Source organism: Sciurus carolinensis, chromosome 14, assembly GCF_902686445.1.
Source record: "Sciurus carolinensis chromosome 14, mSciCar1.2, whole genome shotgun sequence".
NCBI classification, from domain to species: domain Eukaryota; kingdom Metazoa; phylum Chordata; class Mammalia; order Rodentia; family Sciuridae; genus Sciurus; species Sciurus carolinensis.
In genome coordinates this window covers 34,828,159-34,846,277 of record NC_062226.1, presented here as the reverse complement: position 1 = coordinate 34,846,277, position 18,119 = coordinate 34,828,159, and the positions used below count along the sequence as shown (strand labels likewise).

General features: G+C 48.7%; 1 protein-coding gene across 1 annotated transcript in view; it reads right to left on the bottom strand.

The window, feature by feature from the left end:
- Positions 1-8,832, bottom strand: part of Shb (SH2 domain containing adaptor protein B) — a 131,053-nt gene extending 122,221 nt beyond the window's left edge. Inside the window, exon 1 of the mRNA XM_047525403.1 lies at positions 8,072-8,832. Within this exon, the coding sequence (XP_047381359.1) occupies positions 8,072-8,791 (720 nt within the window). The 5' untranslated portion in view covers positions 8,792-8,832. The remainder of the gene's footprint in view (positions 1-8,071) is intronic.
- Positions 8,833-18,119: the final 9,287 nt, after the last annotated feature.

Sequence of the window (18,119 nt, the reverse complement as noted above, 5' to 3'; positions counted from 1 at the left end):
TGAGAAGCAAATGAATTACAGCTGCAAAAGCACCCTTTGTGGAATACTTACGTAAACGTAGGAATCAGTCACTCTTACAATGCCAACAGAGGGGATGTTTACAAAGATTAAGTCAAGTCACAAATAATGGAGAGAAAATTCTGGCAGAAGATTGTGTAGTTTGAGGTGATGTGGCACAGTGGTTAAAAACGGACTCCAGACCCAGTTTCTAATCTCATCTCTACCACTTATTGGCTGGATAACGTCAGACCAATTACTAAACCTCTCTGTGCCTCAGTTTTCTCTTATGTAAAAGTGAGAATAATAGTAGCACCTACCTCAAAGGAGTGTGGCGAGGAGTAAGAGTTACATATAAAGCACACAGAACATCAGCTGGCTCAAAAAACGTGCAATGGAAATATATAACCAATATTATTGTGGAAAGTTCCCTTAATTCAAGTGACAATTCTTTCTTTACATGAATGCCTCCTCCTCAGAGAAGTCTTTCCAGATTTCCTCAGTTTTGAAACAAACTTCATCCTCACCCTTCTTCTTCTCTGACTTCACGGAATCAAGTCCCTGCCCAGAACGGCATCTGGGCCAGAATGGCTCTCAGTTCACCCAAGTGACTTTGCCTATACATAAATTCTGCCACATAGATCTGTGTTCCAATCCTGGCTCCTGAGTCCCCAACCAGAGGATAAGCTCCTTGTGGGATGCCCAGTTCCTCTGTGTACCTGCCCAGCTCCTAACAGTGGCCTGAGATAGCAATTCCTCAGTCAGCACAGGCCAAACAGAAGTCACCAGGTCAGAGGGCACTGCAGCCTCCTGGAGTCAAATTTCAATCTCTGCCCTGCAGGAAACACAACCCCAACACTTTCCCCAGGCCCAGAAGGCCAGTGGGGTGTGCCACCATCAGTCAGCTAGTCAGCAGCCCAGCTCTTGGCTGCAAAGTCGCAAGCCCTAGTTTATTTTATAGGTCCAAACATGACCTACCCCTTTCCCCACAGGCCACCACCCCTCCTTGGCTCTCCCAGCACATGCTAAACTCAGGAGGGGAGGGCTCTGCTGAATGACTCGAGGAAAACACACCTGTTTCAGATTTGCCTTTTAAAGCCAATTTAATGGTTCAGAAAAGCTTTGGGGGCAGGGAGAGGATGGGGTCAAGTCTTGGGGGTTATATCCCAGGGTAATCAGTCATGTTCTGTGATTGTCAGATTAGAGAGGATGGTCACCTGATCTCCTTCAAGGAAACTGAAGTTCCTTGTGGATAAGAGCCAAGGTACCACCAGTTCTTTTCTTAAAACAGAGCTCATGCAGCCTGGCCAATCCTTGGAGGGAGGGAACACTCGGTGTTAGAATGAGAAGACATGACAGTTACAAGACACATGTTTTGTGCAGCTGTCCTTTGGGATGTGCCAACTCTGTGTGCAGAATTTTGCTATAAAATAATTCCAGTGCTGCATTAACATCTCCTTTATAGAACTCCAAGGCAGATGGGGAGAGAGAGAAGCCAGTGCTGGGGCTCTCCTAGGGGTGCTGAAGCAGGCAATCAGGCTGAGGGATGCAGAGAAGGAAAGGTAAGTAGAGGAGAAGGGGACACACAACACACCTTAGTAAACAGCACAGCCTCTACTACCATCACCACCATGGAAAGCAGTGGAACTAATCAGTGAGAAGCATACAGGTGTACCACGGACTGCACAGACGAGAGTCTGTTCTGTCACTTGGAGCTGCGTGACATTAGGTATGTCATTAACTTCTCTAAACCTTGGTTTCTTTATCCATAAGAAGGGATATTACCTGCAGTAGATGAATACCACCATTAATGACTTGCATGTATCCCTGCCCTTTGCCCTGGGACTCTTCAGTTCCTCTCTCCTGGAATCCTGCACTTGAACGGTGATTTGCTTCGGTCAATAGCACACAATAGAAAGAACAGTACGCCAGTCTGGAACCTCAAGAAACCTGAAGGGTGCAGTGGCGCATGCCTGTAATCCTAGTACTTAGAAGGCTGAGGCAGGAGCTCAAGGCCAGCCTGGGCAACTAAGCAAGATGCTGTCTCAAAAAAATAAAATAAAAAGGGCCAGGAATGTAGTCAGTGGCAAAGCGCCCCTGGCTTCAATTCCCAGTACCAGAAAAAGAAAGGATAAAGGAAGGAAGGAAGGAAAGAAAAGAAAAAGAAAAAGAAATAACTCCAATGAAAGAAAGAACAAAATATCCATATGGGCTTCTGCCCTTTCCTGGAACTCTGCCACCACATGAACACTTGCTGAAGGATGAGGGACCACATGGAACAGAGCTGAATTGCCGCAGCCCAAGGCCATCCTAATCAGCCCGCCAAACGTGTAAGAAAGCCAAGCCAGGACCCCCTGGCCTGAGCAAGCCCAGCTGAGCCCAGGAAAGCTACTCAGATGTGCAGTTCGTGGACCACAAATATAAACTTATTGTTTAAAGGTTGGGTTGAAAACTGCAGCCCTTGGGCCAGCTGCCTGTTTTTGTAAATAAAGTTTTACTGGAACACAGCTTCCCACTAGTTAATGTATTGTCTGTGACTGCTTCCAAATTACAAAGGTAGAGCTGACCAGTAGTTATGGAGTCAGAGACCTGAAAACATTTACTATCGACCCTGGCCCTTTAAGAGGTCTGGTGCCCTCTGGTTTAAAACCTGAGTTTGGGGTGACCTGTCATGCAGCAACAGCTGGCACAGTACTGAGACCCACTACCTAGCCTGACTGTGAGGACTGAAATGATCAACTAAGTGGTTAGAATGTCTGGAGAATATATTTCCCTTTTGGAGAAATCAATCAATCAATGGATTTGATATGCCCCACTTCTCTCACACTACTCTCAAGGGTGAGGACATCAAAGGGGAAAGTATCCCCAAGCCAAACCACAGCTATCAAGTTTGGTCCTAACTCTTCCTTTATCCAGTATGGGGGATTGAAACCAGGGTGCTTAACCAGTGAACCATGTTCCCAGACCTATTTATTTTGACACAGGGTCTCTAAGTTGCTGAGACTGGCCTTCACCTTGTGATCCTCCTGCCTCAGCCTCCTGAGTCACTGCAAGTACAGGCAGGCACCACCACTGCCCACCACTGCCAGCTCTCTTAACTTTCTCCAATAGAGACTTTTTCTTTCTTTCTTAATTGTTGATGCTGCAGTGCTGGAGAGCAAACCCAGGACCTTGCGTGTGAGGCAAGAGTTCTACCACTGGGCTAGATCCCCAGCCTGCCAACAAGGACATTTAAAACACTGGAGAATATGAGCATGTGGCTGTTTAGCAAATGAGAACGACTGACAACTGATATTGGACCCTGGCTTCCATCAAACTTGACATCAACGATTTTATGTGAAAAAAACCAAATGGTCACAACTCCCCAACAAGGTGCAAGGGACATGTTCTTCCCTGTGGGCTCCAAATTCCTCTGCACCTTCCTTATTGCCACCACTGTCTCCCAAGCCTTCAGCCCTCTTTCACACTTCCCTGCCTGGGGATCCCCATGCCTGAGACAGTTCAGATGTCCCCTTCTCCTGACAGTCTCCTTCACTGAATAGCATTCAGGTCCTCCGAGCCCTTGAACACCATTCTCTCCTGATTCTTCCTGGGTTGTGACAGAATCTCACTGAATAGACAAGCTTATAGGCTGTTTCTTGATATCTATGGGGTACAGGTTCCCAGGTCCTCTTCAGACATCAAAAACCAAGAATGCTCAAGTGCCCTATATGACACAGCATAGGATTTGTATATAACATATGTACATCCTCTGGTATATTTTAAGTTGTTTCTGCATTACTTATAATACCTGATACAATGTAAATGCTATGAATATAGTAGTTATACTATATTGTTTTGTGAATGACAAAGAAAAAAATTCTATATTTTTTTTTCAAATAATTTTGGTCTGCAGTTGGTTTCATCTGTAGAGGCAGAACCTCGGGATGCAGAGCTGACTATATTCAACTACAAACTGCGAAGCTCCAGCCTTTGGAAAGTTGGCTACCACATATTTCCCTCTGAGTTCCCCTTGTCTAGCAGGCAGCTCAGGAACTTCACTAGATGTTTAAAAAAAAAAAAAAAAACAGTTAGACATGATACTATTTACTCCGTAACTATGGAAAACGTGTTATTTAACTCAACTTTGTGGATGCTGACAAAATCTCAAGCGTTGGTACACATTAGCATGTATTTAAAACCCAGGAAAAGTGATATCATGATGCATCTTGACTTTCTCAGTTGTGGTGGAAACATTTATTTAATTATAATAAAAGAAACAAGACTTCGGCAGAAAACGTAACTGGATGAGCCCTGTTTGGCTGCACCAAAGGAGTCCCATCAAGTAAGTGGTATTTTTTGTCATCTTTTTTTTTTTCCTTCAATAAAGCACAACTTGAAGGAATGCTATTTCTATTGCAGTTCTGTATTCTTTTCCCAGGAGCTAAGGCCCTCGGCATCTCTCATCTGAACGACAGCACAATTGCACCAATTCTGGCTCCATTTCCTCCAGATTTTGGCAACTGTTTAGAGGCTGGGATGTTCCTCAGTCATGGCTCTGAGCACATCCCTTCTCTGGCTCACCAGTCTGCAGGGACTACCCTGTGGGGTCCAAGCTTCAGACCTCACCTCTCTCACATTGTCATCCCAAGCAAGGCCCACAACATGAAAGCTCTGGTTTCCAAGAATATATCATATTTTAGGGTTTGATATATGTCCATGCACATGTATGTACCCCCCATGTGCAAACACCTACATGCACACAGGTACACACTTAGCCTGATATGGGTACTCTGCAGCCTGTCACCCCTTCCCCTGCAGTGCAATACCACTTGTCTCTGAATTCAGTTTAAAGTTACCTCTGAAATGAAGACCCCTCAAAATACTCAAAGACAAAAACACAGGGAAATGAGTGCTGGAAAGACACCTCGACTTCCTCCAGAGGCTCAGGCCAGAGATTTCTGTCGTGTATTCTGCATTGCTCATGCTCTCTTTTCTTGGCTTACACTTGTACCAAGATTATCTCTGAGCACAAAGCAAGTGCTGGCTAAAACCTGGGTTACTTATATGAGGAGGAACTAGCACAGTAAACAGTCTCTCTTCCAAGTGACTCTAAAGGGAAAGGCCCCAGACTGAATGCTGGTGGAGATGTGACAAGGTGGATGTGCCCCAGGACTCACCTGGGAGAGCAGGTGGATGCTTAAGATGGTGGCACAGGAACTGAAGGAAGCAGGAATGGGGGCCCCAAAAGGTAAACTGTAGTGGGGTGCAGCACTAGAAGAATCTGCAAATCAACAGGGTCACTCCACACCTTAGTAACTCTTAACTCAGGCCTGATGCTAAAACCAATAAATCCTGGCACACAGGGGGCACTCACCAGGCCTGATGGGCTCATCCAATACTCTAAGAACTCATCAAAGAAAGCTGGGCTGACAGGAGGTTAAGTGGGTTTTCCTGGATCCATGGGTAGGGGGGCAGAAGGAAGGCTCTGGGGTATTCAGGACAGTGTGCCTGACCTTCCAAAGCTGTCTGGCTGGAAGTAATGTGAAAAACAGACTGTCTCCTGACTGTCTAATGTGGTGGGGGTGGTGGCCACACACAGAGACAGGGCATCTGGACGCTCTGCATCTCAAAGTGGCCGAGGTCAGAAGACCCAGACAGAGAGGTAAGGAGAGAAGCCATGGCTGCATCAGTGCTTCTCAAAGTGTGGTCCCAGGATCGGCAGCCAAAGATCAGTAGGGAACTTGTCAGAATGCAAATTCTAAAGTAAGAGAGCAAGCCTTGCCCTAGCCTTGCAGACCCTCCCTTGTAGCCTCCTCCCTACCCAGCTGCCTCCTTTCCTCCTCAGTAGAAAAACACCTGGTAACTGCAATCCCCATCTCCTGAGAGGGCCAACTTCTTAAAAGATCAAAGAATTCCAAGTCACAATCCAGTAAATGAAAAGGAGCCCAGAAAATTGGTTTCAAAAAGTCATATCTGAGCTGATCATGTCACCCCAGTAGCCAAATCCATCCACTGGCTCTCACTGACCTTGATTTACAAGGACCCCCACCCCTGGCACTGCCCTTGGCCCCTGCTGCCTCTCTAGCGTCTTGCCCAATCACAAGGGACTTTATGTGCAGGTCTCTAAAAGTACCAACTCATCCATGATCCCTATTCCTCTTACTCACTGAAGGTCCTACCTCTGAAGTGCCCTTGCTGACCCCTGTAACACTAGGTCTCATCACAGCATTCAGCCTGGCATGACAGCCCCCGTCACAGCATTCGTTGTGGACATCAGCTCTACAAGGGACCCCACTCCAGCACCTGGCAGGGAGGACACAGAGAAGACTCACAAGAAATATCTGGTGATAGAATGAGGTCAGGTCTCAAACACACTTGACATTCTAGCTACAAAACACATTATTCCTAAGTATTTGAAACAGTCTTAAATGTAATTGGGAAAGAATGTTTACTTAAGTTTTAAAAGCCACAAAAGAAGGACTTTAGTGAGAGGCAGAGCCACTAGCAGAGGGAAAGGAAGGAGATCTGCTCTGCTGGCTGGTGACTGTGGGTAAGAAGGGGATGGAAGGAGTCCAGCAGTCAGCTGCAAGCTCTGGAAGTGCTTTCTCATGCCTTCTGTACCCCGAAACTCCAGGGTCTTTCAGTCTGTGTATCAAGGCAAGTTTGGGCCATACATAAGACTGCAAGGAACCTCTTCAGTGTTTTCCTGTTAGATCAACCAGTGGCTCCCAGAGACATCTCCCTCCTCACCAAGGCAGTGCCCGGGTGGCCACCTGGCTCCCAGCTCATTGTCTTTTAGATGTGGTATCCTGGGTGCTTGAGAAGCCCAGAGTTTAAGCTTCTGAGGTGTATTCCCAAACTGCTCCAGGGAAAGGTGGGGTACTCTGATTGCCCATGCCACCAGCCCTGGGCAGAACAAGCAGGGGAGAGAATATTCCAGGACACTGCAGAAAGGAGAGCAGGCAGAAAAATTAAGAGGGCATCCCCTTACTCCTCCCTCAGAGAAAACAAAAAGATCTCTTTCTAAGCACCAGCTGGCAGGTAGCAGCCTGTCTCCCTCCTGTCCAGACATCCAGTCTAAGAGGAACTCAGACTTTTTATCAACCCAAACTGAGCAAAAGTTTACCTTTGGGAGAAGAATGGTGGGGGGAGAACAAGAGAGCAGGGGCCTGACAGTCAAGCAACCCTGCCCGAAGGAGTGGACTCTGCCACTGGGCCTCAGATTCCATCGAAACACTGCCTTCCACCAGAAGTAGACAGAACAAGTACTATTTTAGGGGGAAGGAGGCCTCAGGAGTGTGAAGGGGAAGGAGGGGGCTGAGTCTGAATGTAATTAACTCGCCTCCTTCAAGGGGGGCGTGGATTAAGATGGCCTGATGTATTAGGAATGGGGTTACCACAAAGACCCCCTCCTCCCTGGGATCTAACTGTGGGGATGGGGTCAGGAAGGAAGGTGAGGTAGGAGGGGTGGGTCTCCTTTCAGGCGGCCTGACAGGCGGATCCCCTCGAATCCGCTGGGAGAGGAATTGAGATTGTGGAGCACTCTTGGAGGCAGCGCACATTTCGAGCGGAAAGGCACGCCTGGGGGGTTCCCAGTGTGGCTCCAATACAAAAGGACGCCCTGCTTTGGAAACAAGGCATGGAGGGTGGGGCGCTTAGAAGAATTTACATATACATGTTCAGGTCCGGATCTGCCCCTAAGAATACTGCCTACTATAGAGCGAATCCCGTTTCTGGACTTGTTTCCATCCACAAATCGTGAGTGTGTTGGAGGAGGAAGCCTGGGGGAGAGAAGCGTAACTGAGGATCCGTGATAGCCCTGGCTCTCGGACTTTTCCTCGGGAGCCGGAAGGGCTGGCTGGGTGTCTCTTCCTTGGCCAAGGCTGGGCGGGGCTCCCTCGCTAGAGCTGTGGGAGACACGGTGTCAGACAAACCACCTGGGAGAATGCGGGAGGGAGTGGGCAGAATCTAGTGGCAGCGCCGGAGATCTAGGCCGAAGTTTATGTAGGGTCTAGGTACCGGCGCCGTGCCTCGGTTTCCCCGTGCGCACAGCGTCTCCGAGAACCTCGGGAGAGGCCGAGGAGCACCTTACCTTGTCCTTCTTGCCGGCCCCACTCTCTTCTGCAGCCGAGGCAGCGCACTTGTTGAGCAGCTTCTTGCCTCCGCAAGCCGTCGGGCTCCAGGTGCGGCCGCCGGAGCAGGCGCCCCCCGGGGAATCCACTGCACCACCCGCGGCGGCGCTCTCTACTTTGATGAGGCGGTGCTTAGGAGAGATGTAGCGCACCTCGGCCGGTGTGGCCGGCCGCCGCTCGCTGCTGCTGCGGTAGAGGTGTGGGGAGCCAGAGGACGAAGACGAGGACGCGGCGGCGCCCGCGCCGGAGGACGCACAGCAGCAACCCGCGGCTCCTGACGCCGACGAGGCGGAGAAGGCGCGCTGACTCCCGCCGGGCTCCCCGCCGCCGCCGCCGCAGTAGTCCAGACGGCACATGGCGCGCAGTTTGCGGAGCGACGAGCCAGGCCCGTTGTAGGGGTCCTCGAAGTCGCGCTCCTTCTGCGCGCGATAGGCGCGGATGAGGTCACTCGTACTGCCGCTGTCGTCGGGCAATGAGCCCGACGAGGCCGAGAAGCAGGACGCGGTGGCCGGACCGCAGGACGCCGAAGTGGCTGAGGCTGCCTGCGGCACGGTCTGGGGGGGCTGAGAGGGCCGCTCGCCCCGGCGCCGCTGCTCGCGGTAATCGGGTCTCGGTGGCTGCGGGGGGCTCTTGGTCTTGCTGTTCCCCAAGCTGAAGTACTTGTTTAGCCACTTGGCCATGGCGAGAGGCCACCTAGGGCCGCGGCGCGGGAGCCCGGTCCGCCGCCGCGGCCATTCGGGGGACAACGCTGCCGCCCAGGTCCCTCGGCGCCCCGGCCCCGGCGGGGGGCGTCCGGGGCGCCCACTCCAGACGCCAAGTTCAAGTTCTCGCCGCCGCCGCCTCCTGCAGGCTGCTCTCGGACTTCAGCAGCTGCAGCACCGCCCTCCGCCTCCGCCGCTCGTCTCCCGGGCTTCGGATCTCGCGCCTCTCGCAGGCGCTTCTCATAAGGTCCCAGCCCGCGACCGCGGCGAGCAGAGGCCCGGGCGACCCGCAACGCAGACGCTTTGACTGTGCGCACCGCCGCGGAGCTCGCTCCTGCCCCGTCGGAGCCACAAGCCTCCGCCTCGGCAGGGATCTGTAGCTGCTGCGAGAACTTGGCGTCCTCCGCCCCCGCTTCTGCCTTCCGGAGACCGCTGCGGCGACTCGGGCCCTGCCACCAGCGAGAGAGCGGGCGGGGAGCGAGCGAGCGAAGGAGGGAGGCAGCCGGCGCCCGCCCGAGCCCGCGCGCCCGTGCCCGTCCCAGCGGCGCCTGCCGCTGCCGCTGCCGCTGCCGCCGCCTCCCGAGCCGCCGCGTGTGTGACACTCGGCAGCCAGAGCCCGCCCCGCGCCTCGGCCCCGCCCCCGACCCGCTCGCCCCGCCCCCCGCCCCCGCAGACCCAGCCCCGCCCAGTCCCGCGAGCAGGGCCGCCAGACCGCTGCCCAAGCCCCGCCTTCCCTGCGCCGGGTCCTCAGCGGGTGCACGTCTCCCCTTCAACACGCGCCACCTCCTGCGGCCGCCTCGGCGCCAACCCCCGGGTCGCGCCCTGGGGCGCCCAGGTCCTGCTCTGCGGCGGGCTCTGCCTGGTTAGCAGCCCGCTGCCGCCTCGGGCGAGAGGTTGCCAGACTGACCCTGCAGCGCGCAGAGACCAAACCCATCTGCAGTCCCTGGGGACCAGGGCTGTGCACTCCAAGGATGCCCACTGTCGGAGTGGGAGGCGGTAGTGGAGATTAACACTAGACCTTTCTAGTTTATAGCGTGGCCTGTACAGAGGAAATGCGGTGCCGAATACCCTTAGGGACAGAGTGCCTGTCCTCCTCCTTAAAGGGACAGAGACTCCGGTTCAGTCACCGTGCGCCGGGTCTTTGGAGGAATCTTTATGCTAATGAGAGTGTTACCAATCCAGATGACGGATGCGGACGGGATAGGCGGCGGGGACCCGACCGGGCACCAATCGGAGAGCAAGGCTAAGGGAGGGTGGGAATATTTGCTTACCTTTTCACCTCTGAGGAAGTTGGGGCTTTAACCCTGTTCACTGCCAACCGGGTGGAATGAGTTGCAGGAGCTGCAGGGACTTTATTTTATAGATGGAGAAACTGAGGCGCCATGAAAAGGCACACAGATGAGGGGCTCGGATGCCAGTTCTCCAAGCCGATGACACCATAATGGTGCAACTTCAGACCATTCTTTGGTTATAAACTAAAAGTGAGGGGAAACCGAGGCTGAAAGGTGCACAGCTTGTTCAGGGAAACTTTTCCTGTGGAAAACTGGAGATGGATTTTGGTCCCTGTTGAGACCAAAATCTTGCCTGAAATCAAGGTAGCTGCCTCTAGGGCTTGGTGCTACTTGGTATGTGGCTCTTCAAGCCCCAGAATATAGTTTGATCTTAAGACGTGGGTACCTGAGAATGAAAATTCGCTAAGCAAGTTGATTTACTAAAACAATGCCCCAAATCCATACTCTCCATCTGCTCTCTGTACATCATAGATGGACCTTGGGGCAATATGTTTTTCCTGTAACCTGTTGTAGGAACAGTGGGACCTGTCATGACAGGCAGCAAGACCAGTGGCTTCATAGAGCTGAAGCCGGACTCTCAGTCTGAGACTTCTTGGATCTGGAAGGCCAGAGTGGTTACCTCTGCTTCTCTCTGTAACCTATTCAGACTGTGGCCTGAGACCACAGGGGTGAGGCAGAACTCCCACTTGGGTCTCACTCTGAAGATTGTACTCTGTGTACTCAGCCCTACGGAGTCATACCATGAGACTGATTGCAAATGTTCCTTCAGTGTACAAGCTACTTACTTCTCTCTCTCTCATCCTCTGTGGCCAGTAGAATTTTCCAAATCCACTATGTGACCCCTGCACAGTCACAGAAAGCATCATAAACTTCTTACCCGAAATCTATTTACTTAGCATTTCGAGAAAAAAATCTCAAAAACTGTTGTGAGTGTTGGGGAGGCATTCTGGGGGAGATAGGGAGAGGACCCAAAAGTTGCAGGATAAGATGCTTATTTGGGGTATCCCTAAATATCTCAAATTACCCTTTAAATCACTGCTCTGCCACATAAGCACTTAATTATCCTGCATAGATAATTCTATCCCCTATAGAAAACCTGAAAAGCAAGGACATCCTCATCTTAAGCCCCACCTGTCATCCAGCCTGAATACTCTCCAGTTCCCTCCCTTCCCCTGTCCGCTTCCAGGCTCTGGAAGGAGGAGCATCTAGCAGCTAGATCCTGGCAGTGGGCCAGGGTTCCTGGGACAAGAAGATCCTCTCCAGGAACTGGAAGCTTGTTCCGTGCATGTGGGCTGCACATGGAAGGGTTATCTCTGCCTTTTCCAGAAATTTAGGAAGAGAAGATACATTTCGCAGCTTATTTTTTTCCATTTCACTTTCAGCAGGCCATAGGGTCAGACCCACTTTCTCATGTGATGCCTCAGCTGGGCTATAATTTGTAAGCCAGAATTATTGTAATGCTATGGTTTTATGCCAACAACTTCCAGAGTACTTGTGTATCTGCTCACCCCCTTAACACTCTGTATATAATTAACCCCCCTCAATATCCCTGCAATCTGGTGTTGTTCCCAGGTTACATATGGGGTGACTGGCCTAAGGTGGTATTTACTTCAAGCAGGCAAGAACCCTATGGGTGTTTTCCTTTGGGAACTTGTAGAGACACACCTTCCAAGACTGAGTCAGAAATAATCATCCTGAAAGGAAACAGAAACGATTCCTAAAGAAGATGTTGAAGAGGCAATGTGTTCAATGGCTTAGAGAACCAGAGACTTGCCAGAGAAGGATCAGAAAAGTAGAGGGTTAGAACCAGAGACAGTCCTTTCAGAGATCCAGCTGCCCCATTTTTTAGAAGAAAAAGTGGGAGCAGTGAAGGAGAGCGATCGAGTCAGAAGCGCAGTTGGGACTGGTACCTCATTTTTTTAAAAAAAAAATTTGTAGTTGTAGATGGATAGAATACTTTTATTGTATTTGTTTATTTTTATGTGGTGCTGAGGATCAAACCCAGTGTCTCACACATGCTAGGCATAGGTTAAAGAGTGATTACTGGTGAGAGACAGAGCTACTGTCTGCTCTCTGTCTCCTGGGTCCTGGCACACAGACAGGGGACTGATGTTAACATTCAACAGACTTAACTGAATGGTGTTTTCTAAAAGAGGTAGATGAGTCTGTTAAGTTGGTAGCACCATTTTGGGGGCCTCTATAAATGACATTGTCTTTCCTCCAGGTACTGGAAGAGGTTCAGAAAAAGCAGCTGCCATGTCATTGCCTTTGGGGAGTTCTTGGTCTAAAGTGAGAAGTTGAGATAGCAATGATGCAGGCAAGGCAAGAGAAGCACAAGGCAGAACAAGGGACAAAGAGCTATAAAACATGGGAAAGGAACTTGCAGTCCCTAGCCAAGGCCTGTTCCCCCTCTTCTTTGTCTTATTTGTCTGAGTGTAGCACACCCCATTTTGCCAACTGCATACTTATTTTTCTTGTTTACTTTTTGGTCTCATCCTATAATGGGAGAGGGATCTTGGCTCTTTTGTTTACTGCCTATGTCTAGTGCCCAGAACGGTGCCTGACACGTGGTAGGTAGGCAGGCAGGCATGTGAAAACTGTTGAATGGAACAAATGAATGTGAGTGGTTGAGATCATTCATGGGGGGCTACAGCTTGCCAATTCTGGCCACTTCAGCCAGGTGCTCCTGCTTATTACCGTCAGCCTGGAGTTGGGACCATGTCAGAGGAGCTGCATTTCGCCAGGAAAGAGGTAGATACTTAAGGCGTATGATATGATTTGTTGTTGTTGTTGTTGTTGTTGTTTGCGGTGCTGGGGAATTGAACCCAGGGCCTTGTGCGTGCAAGGCAGGCACTCTACTGACTGAGTTAGATCCCCAACCCCAGGATATGATGTTTTGATCTACATATACATAGTGAAATGATTACTATAGACAAGTCAAGCAAACTAACACATCCACTTTTTAGAGCAATTTTCTAGTCTTCAATGTTATTTATTATAGTCCTCATACTGCACATTGGATCTCTTAGACTTATTCATCCTTGGCAGCTGCACTCTTTAACTGTCTCCTCATTCCAACCCCTCACTGCCTTTCTGCTTTGTTTCTATGTATTTGACTTTTTAAAAAGATTCCACATATAAGGGAGATCATGCAGTGTGGATCCTTTCTATGTCTATTGTATTTCGCTTAGCATAATGTTCTCTGGTTCCTCTCCGTTGTGGCAAATGGCAGGATCTCCTTTTTTGAGACTGAATAATATCTCATTGTGTGTGTATCACAGTTTATTATCTATCAACAAACTTGGGTTGTCTCCATATCTTGGCTATTGTGAAAAATGCTGCAGAGAACACAGGAGTGCAGATGTCTTTACAAAGTGGTGATTTTATTTCCTTTGTGTATATTCCAGCAGAGGGATGGCTGGGTCATATGGTAGTTCTATTTTTAATTTTTTTGAGGAATCTCCATATTGTTTTCCATAATGGTTATACTGATTTACATTCCCATCAGCAATGTACAAAGGTTTCCTTTTCTTCATGCTCTCCTAACACTTATCTCTTATCATTTAAAAAATATTTTTAGTTGTAGATGGACAACTTAGATGGACCTTAATTTTACTTATTTATTTTTATGTGGTGCTGAGGATCGAACCCAGTGCCTCACATGTGCCAGGCAAGCACTCTACCACTGAGCCACAACCCCAGCCCTCTTATCATATTTTAATAGCTACCCTAACAAAAATGAGGTAATATCTCATTGTGATGTTATTTTGCATTTCCTTGCTGATTAGTGATTTGAAACACCTTTTCCTATATATGTTGGTTCTTTTTCTGTCTTCTTTAGTGAATAATCTATTTAGGTCCTCTGTCTCCTTTCTAACTTAGGTTAGTTTTTTTTGTTGTAACTGAGTTGTGTTAGTTTTCTTAATAGTTTGAATATTAACCCTTTATCAGCTATATGGTTTGAAAATATTTTCTCCTAGTCTCTAGCATGCCTTTTCGTTTTGCTGTTTGTTTCCTTCACTGTGCAGAAGCTTTTTAGTTTGATATAGTCCCACTTGTTTATTTTTGCTTTTATGGTCTGAGCTTTAGGTATGATATAAAAAAAAAAATCATCACCAAGTCCAATAGCAAAGAGGTTTTCTTCTAAGAACTTTATAGTTTCAGGCCTTAGGGTGAGGTCTTTAATCCATTCTTAGAGCCTCAGTACTTTTTATTTTTTATTTTGAGGCAGGGTCTCACTGAGTTACTTAGGGCCTCACTAAGTTGCTGAAGCTGGCTTTGAACTCACAATCCTCCTGTCTCAGCCTCCCTAGCTGCTGGCATTACAGGTGTGTGCCACCACGCTCTGTTCCTTTCCTTCTTTGAAATGGATATCCTGTTTTCCCAGCATCATTTATCCAAGAAACTATCCTCTCCCCATTGTGTGTTCTTGTTGCAAATTTCTTGACCATGGTTGCTTGAGTTTATTCCTGGGCTCTCCATTCTGTTCTATGTATCTGTTTTTCTGCCAGTACCATACTGTTTTGACTTGCTGTATTTTTAAAGCAGATGTGTTCTTTAGTTCTGTTCCCAGACCTTGTCTCTCAAATTGAGAAAGCAGATTGTGATTCATTCCTGTTTCCCCAGCACCCGGAGAGGGCTCCATGGAGATTGTGGCTTCCAGGTAGTCCCTTCCACATAAGCCTCAATCCTGCCAACATGCAAGCTTGTCCCCCACAATGGTGTCGCTGACCCCGCCACTATTCTCTCCACATCAGGTACAACTAATCTTAGGAATCTCATTAGGGTCCGGAGATAATCTTCTATATCTAGATTAAAGGCTGTGTTTTGACCATTACAGCACATTGAGCATTGAGCCGACAGTTTAATTGAGCTGTTTATGCCGCTGCCTTGATCTCTTCCCAGAGAATTTACAACTAATTCCAAGTGTCTCTGTGCATTAAGTGGGCCTCTCCCAACATGCTCTGCCTGTTGTTTGCCTGTGCCAAATCTCACTTGTCCTCCTGTTACCCAATTATGGGCTCTCACTCACAGCTGTCTCTGCCCAATACTGCTTCCAGTCCACTCCTCCCTGAGGTGGCCATTAACGATATGGCCCCGAGATGGCCATATCCCAGGACAGCAATAGAAAAGGGGTGGAGGTGAGGACTGGGATGGAGCAGAGAGGACCTAAATCATACTGACTCCTTTGAAGTCACCTCCAGGCAACTGACAGTAACTCTTAGCAAGAGGAGGGTAGCTGCCAAGAGCGCAGTTAAGTGTAATGCAAGAATAGAGTTCCGACTGGGGTCACAACTCCTGAGTCCTTATCCTGATTCTCATTCTGACTTCCTAGGTGATCTCTGGGCCTCTCTTTCCCTGTCTATAAAACTAGAGCTCACAGATCTTTATTTTCCATTCAGTGTTCTGCAAGTGTCTCAGGAAAGGGTCACTAGATTTAGAAGATAAAACAAAAACTAAAATCCCCGTGTAATAATTGGGACAGACTTATAGTTAACTATTATTTGATGTTTATCTGATATTCAAATTTAACTGGGTGTTCTTTAGCTTATCTGGTGACCCTACTCGAGGGCGGTGGAGATATACCTCACCCTTAGTCCAGACTAGGATGATAAAATGGAGGGTAGAGGTCTGCAGTCCTGGCCAAGTGTGGTGATCACTTACAGAGCTTATAAAACACCCAGTAACAGTCTATATCCCAGACCATTGGATCAGAATTTCTACCATTTAATTCAGGTGTTTTTATTTATTTATTTTTTTCTTCTCTGTTTTAAACTCCCTGAGTAAGTCCAATGTGCAGCCAAATTTGAAAAATGGTGGGTTAAAACTGTGATTCTCAAAGTGAGCTAGATCAGAGTATCACCTTTCCTGGGAACCAGTTAGAAATGCAAATTCCCCCTCGGACTCTCAGACCCTCACAATCAGACCTGGGAGGTTGTGGGCCTCCAGGTGATTCTCAAGTGTGCTAAAGTCCGAGAGCCAGTGGCCCAAATATCTTGAAGGTTCCTTATATGACAATGGGGCTCTTACTTAGGGGCCTGATCCACAGGTTGGTGCTGAGAAAGCAAATTTGTTGGTTTGCTTTGCAGTGAGGCATCTTAATGGTCAAACTGCCTGCCATCTGGCAATTGCAGCATAAATTATGAAGTTGCAAATTCAGAGTGCAAGTGGCTTTTTCATTCCCACACAGAGCAGCCTTAAAGGTCCCCATTGGCACCCCAGACTTATTGGCAATAGGTCAAATCAGACCAGGAAGGGTCAGAAGTAGGCCAGATGGGTCTGGGGGCCAGGCAACCTGAAGATCCAGCAGAAGTAGCTGTGGAGCCGATGGGCCGGGGGACGTGAATGTGTTGGGGAAAGGAACCAGGTAGGCCAGAGGGCATAGTAGGTCAGCCAAGAGGGCCAGCAGCAGAGTGCCTGGGCCCCTGGGATGTCTCCAGGCTGGCAGGGCAGGGACGGGCATTGCTTCTGTTCTGCTTGAGAGCAGGTCAACGCTGAGGCAGACAGGAGGCAGGGGCAGCGCAGGGGAGAGAAAGGCTATGCTTGTCCAGTTTTGCCTTCAGAAGCAAGTGGAGATCAAGAACACAGCAGCTTTTTTTCTGCAGCTGAGGAGGACATGACTATACTGACTCCACCAGCACCATCAGGTTTTTTTCTATGGGGTCTAACGGACTTGGCTTGATTAGTTTGGGACACCAGGCGCCCAGGATGTGTGAGCCTGCTGCCCTTGAGAGCTGTCTAGAGGGCAGGCATGCAGGGACTGTGCATTATTCATTTCTGTCCACCCCTGGGATTCAGTCAGTACCGGCCGCATGCTAGGCCCTGAGTGACGGTGTGTGGAATTGAATCCAATACAGAGCCACCAAATCACAGCTCCTCAATATAAGCTCTCACCTCAGGCCTTAATAAACCACACCACTGAGACGTCGCAGCCGTTCCACATGCAGAAGGGCACTTTCATCTTTGTGGATCACTCACAGCCTCTGTCCTTGCTGCTTCCCCCTCTCTTCCTCCCACATCCTCCTGCTGAGCATCCTTTCTGAGCAGAGTGATCCAGATGTTAGACTCGCCCAGGGTTCAGGCTTCACATACTGTCTTCTGTCAGGAACAAGAGAAAAAGAAGAGAAAGGCATCAGACATTGAAACCATCAAGATTAAACTCACCCAGGTTTACTTGTGAGTGACTTCAGTGCTAGGGTATCAGGAAAGCACCCTAAATCGAAAGAATTGAGTCTGATTCTCCTCATTTCCAAACTTAACTCAAGAGTTTTTGTAAAGGTGAAATATTAAGTCCTGCCACTGGGAAAGTGATCTGTTTCTTCAATGTTAAACCACACACACACACACACACACACACACACACATACACACACAAAGGTTTTTCTGATGCAATTGCTATGGCTACATAATACTTAAAGACCATTTATTTTATTTTTAAAAATTTGTTCTATTTAGTAATACATGACAGCAGAATGCATTTTGATTCATTGTACACAAATGGAAAACAACTTTGCATTTCTCTGGTTGTACACAATGTAGAGTTAAAGACAGTTTTTAAAAGTCACTTTCCATGCAGAATCTGCATAACATGCACTACCATCTTTTTCTTGAATTAAAATCATTATCATTATATCATTTGAGGCATTGCTAACTGGATGCAAAAGAGAGTTAAAGAGTTAAAGTCGCAAATGGATGGCTGTTGTCCTCAGTGTACTGGTGAAGGCCTTGTCTTCACTTCCCTAGGTCTAAGTGCTAGATATGGAACCTCCAAAAATAACTCAGCCCCTCGGGGTAGATGCTGACATGAACAGGGGCTGATTTGAAGTAGAGACTTCTCAAGATTAGAAGAGATTTTTCTGGGCCCTGAAGAAAAAGGAATCTAGGCACCTTGAACCTCCTAAACCAAATATCCACTAAGGAGTTCTTGGTAGACCCACAGGAAAACCATGTGATCTCTGTCAGCTTCCTTCACCCAGGTGGTATCTGATGGTGTCTATCCCCACAGAGCCCTGTGG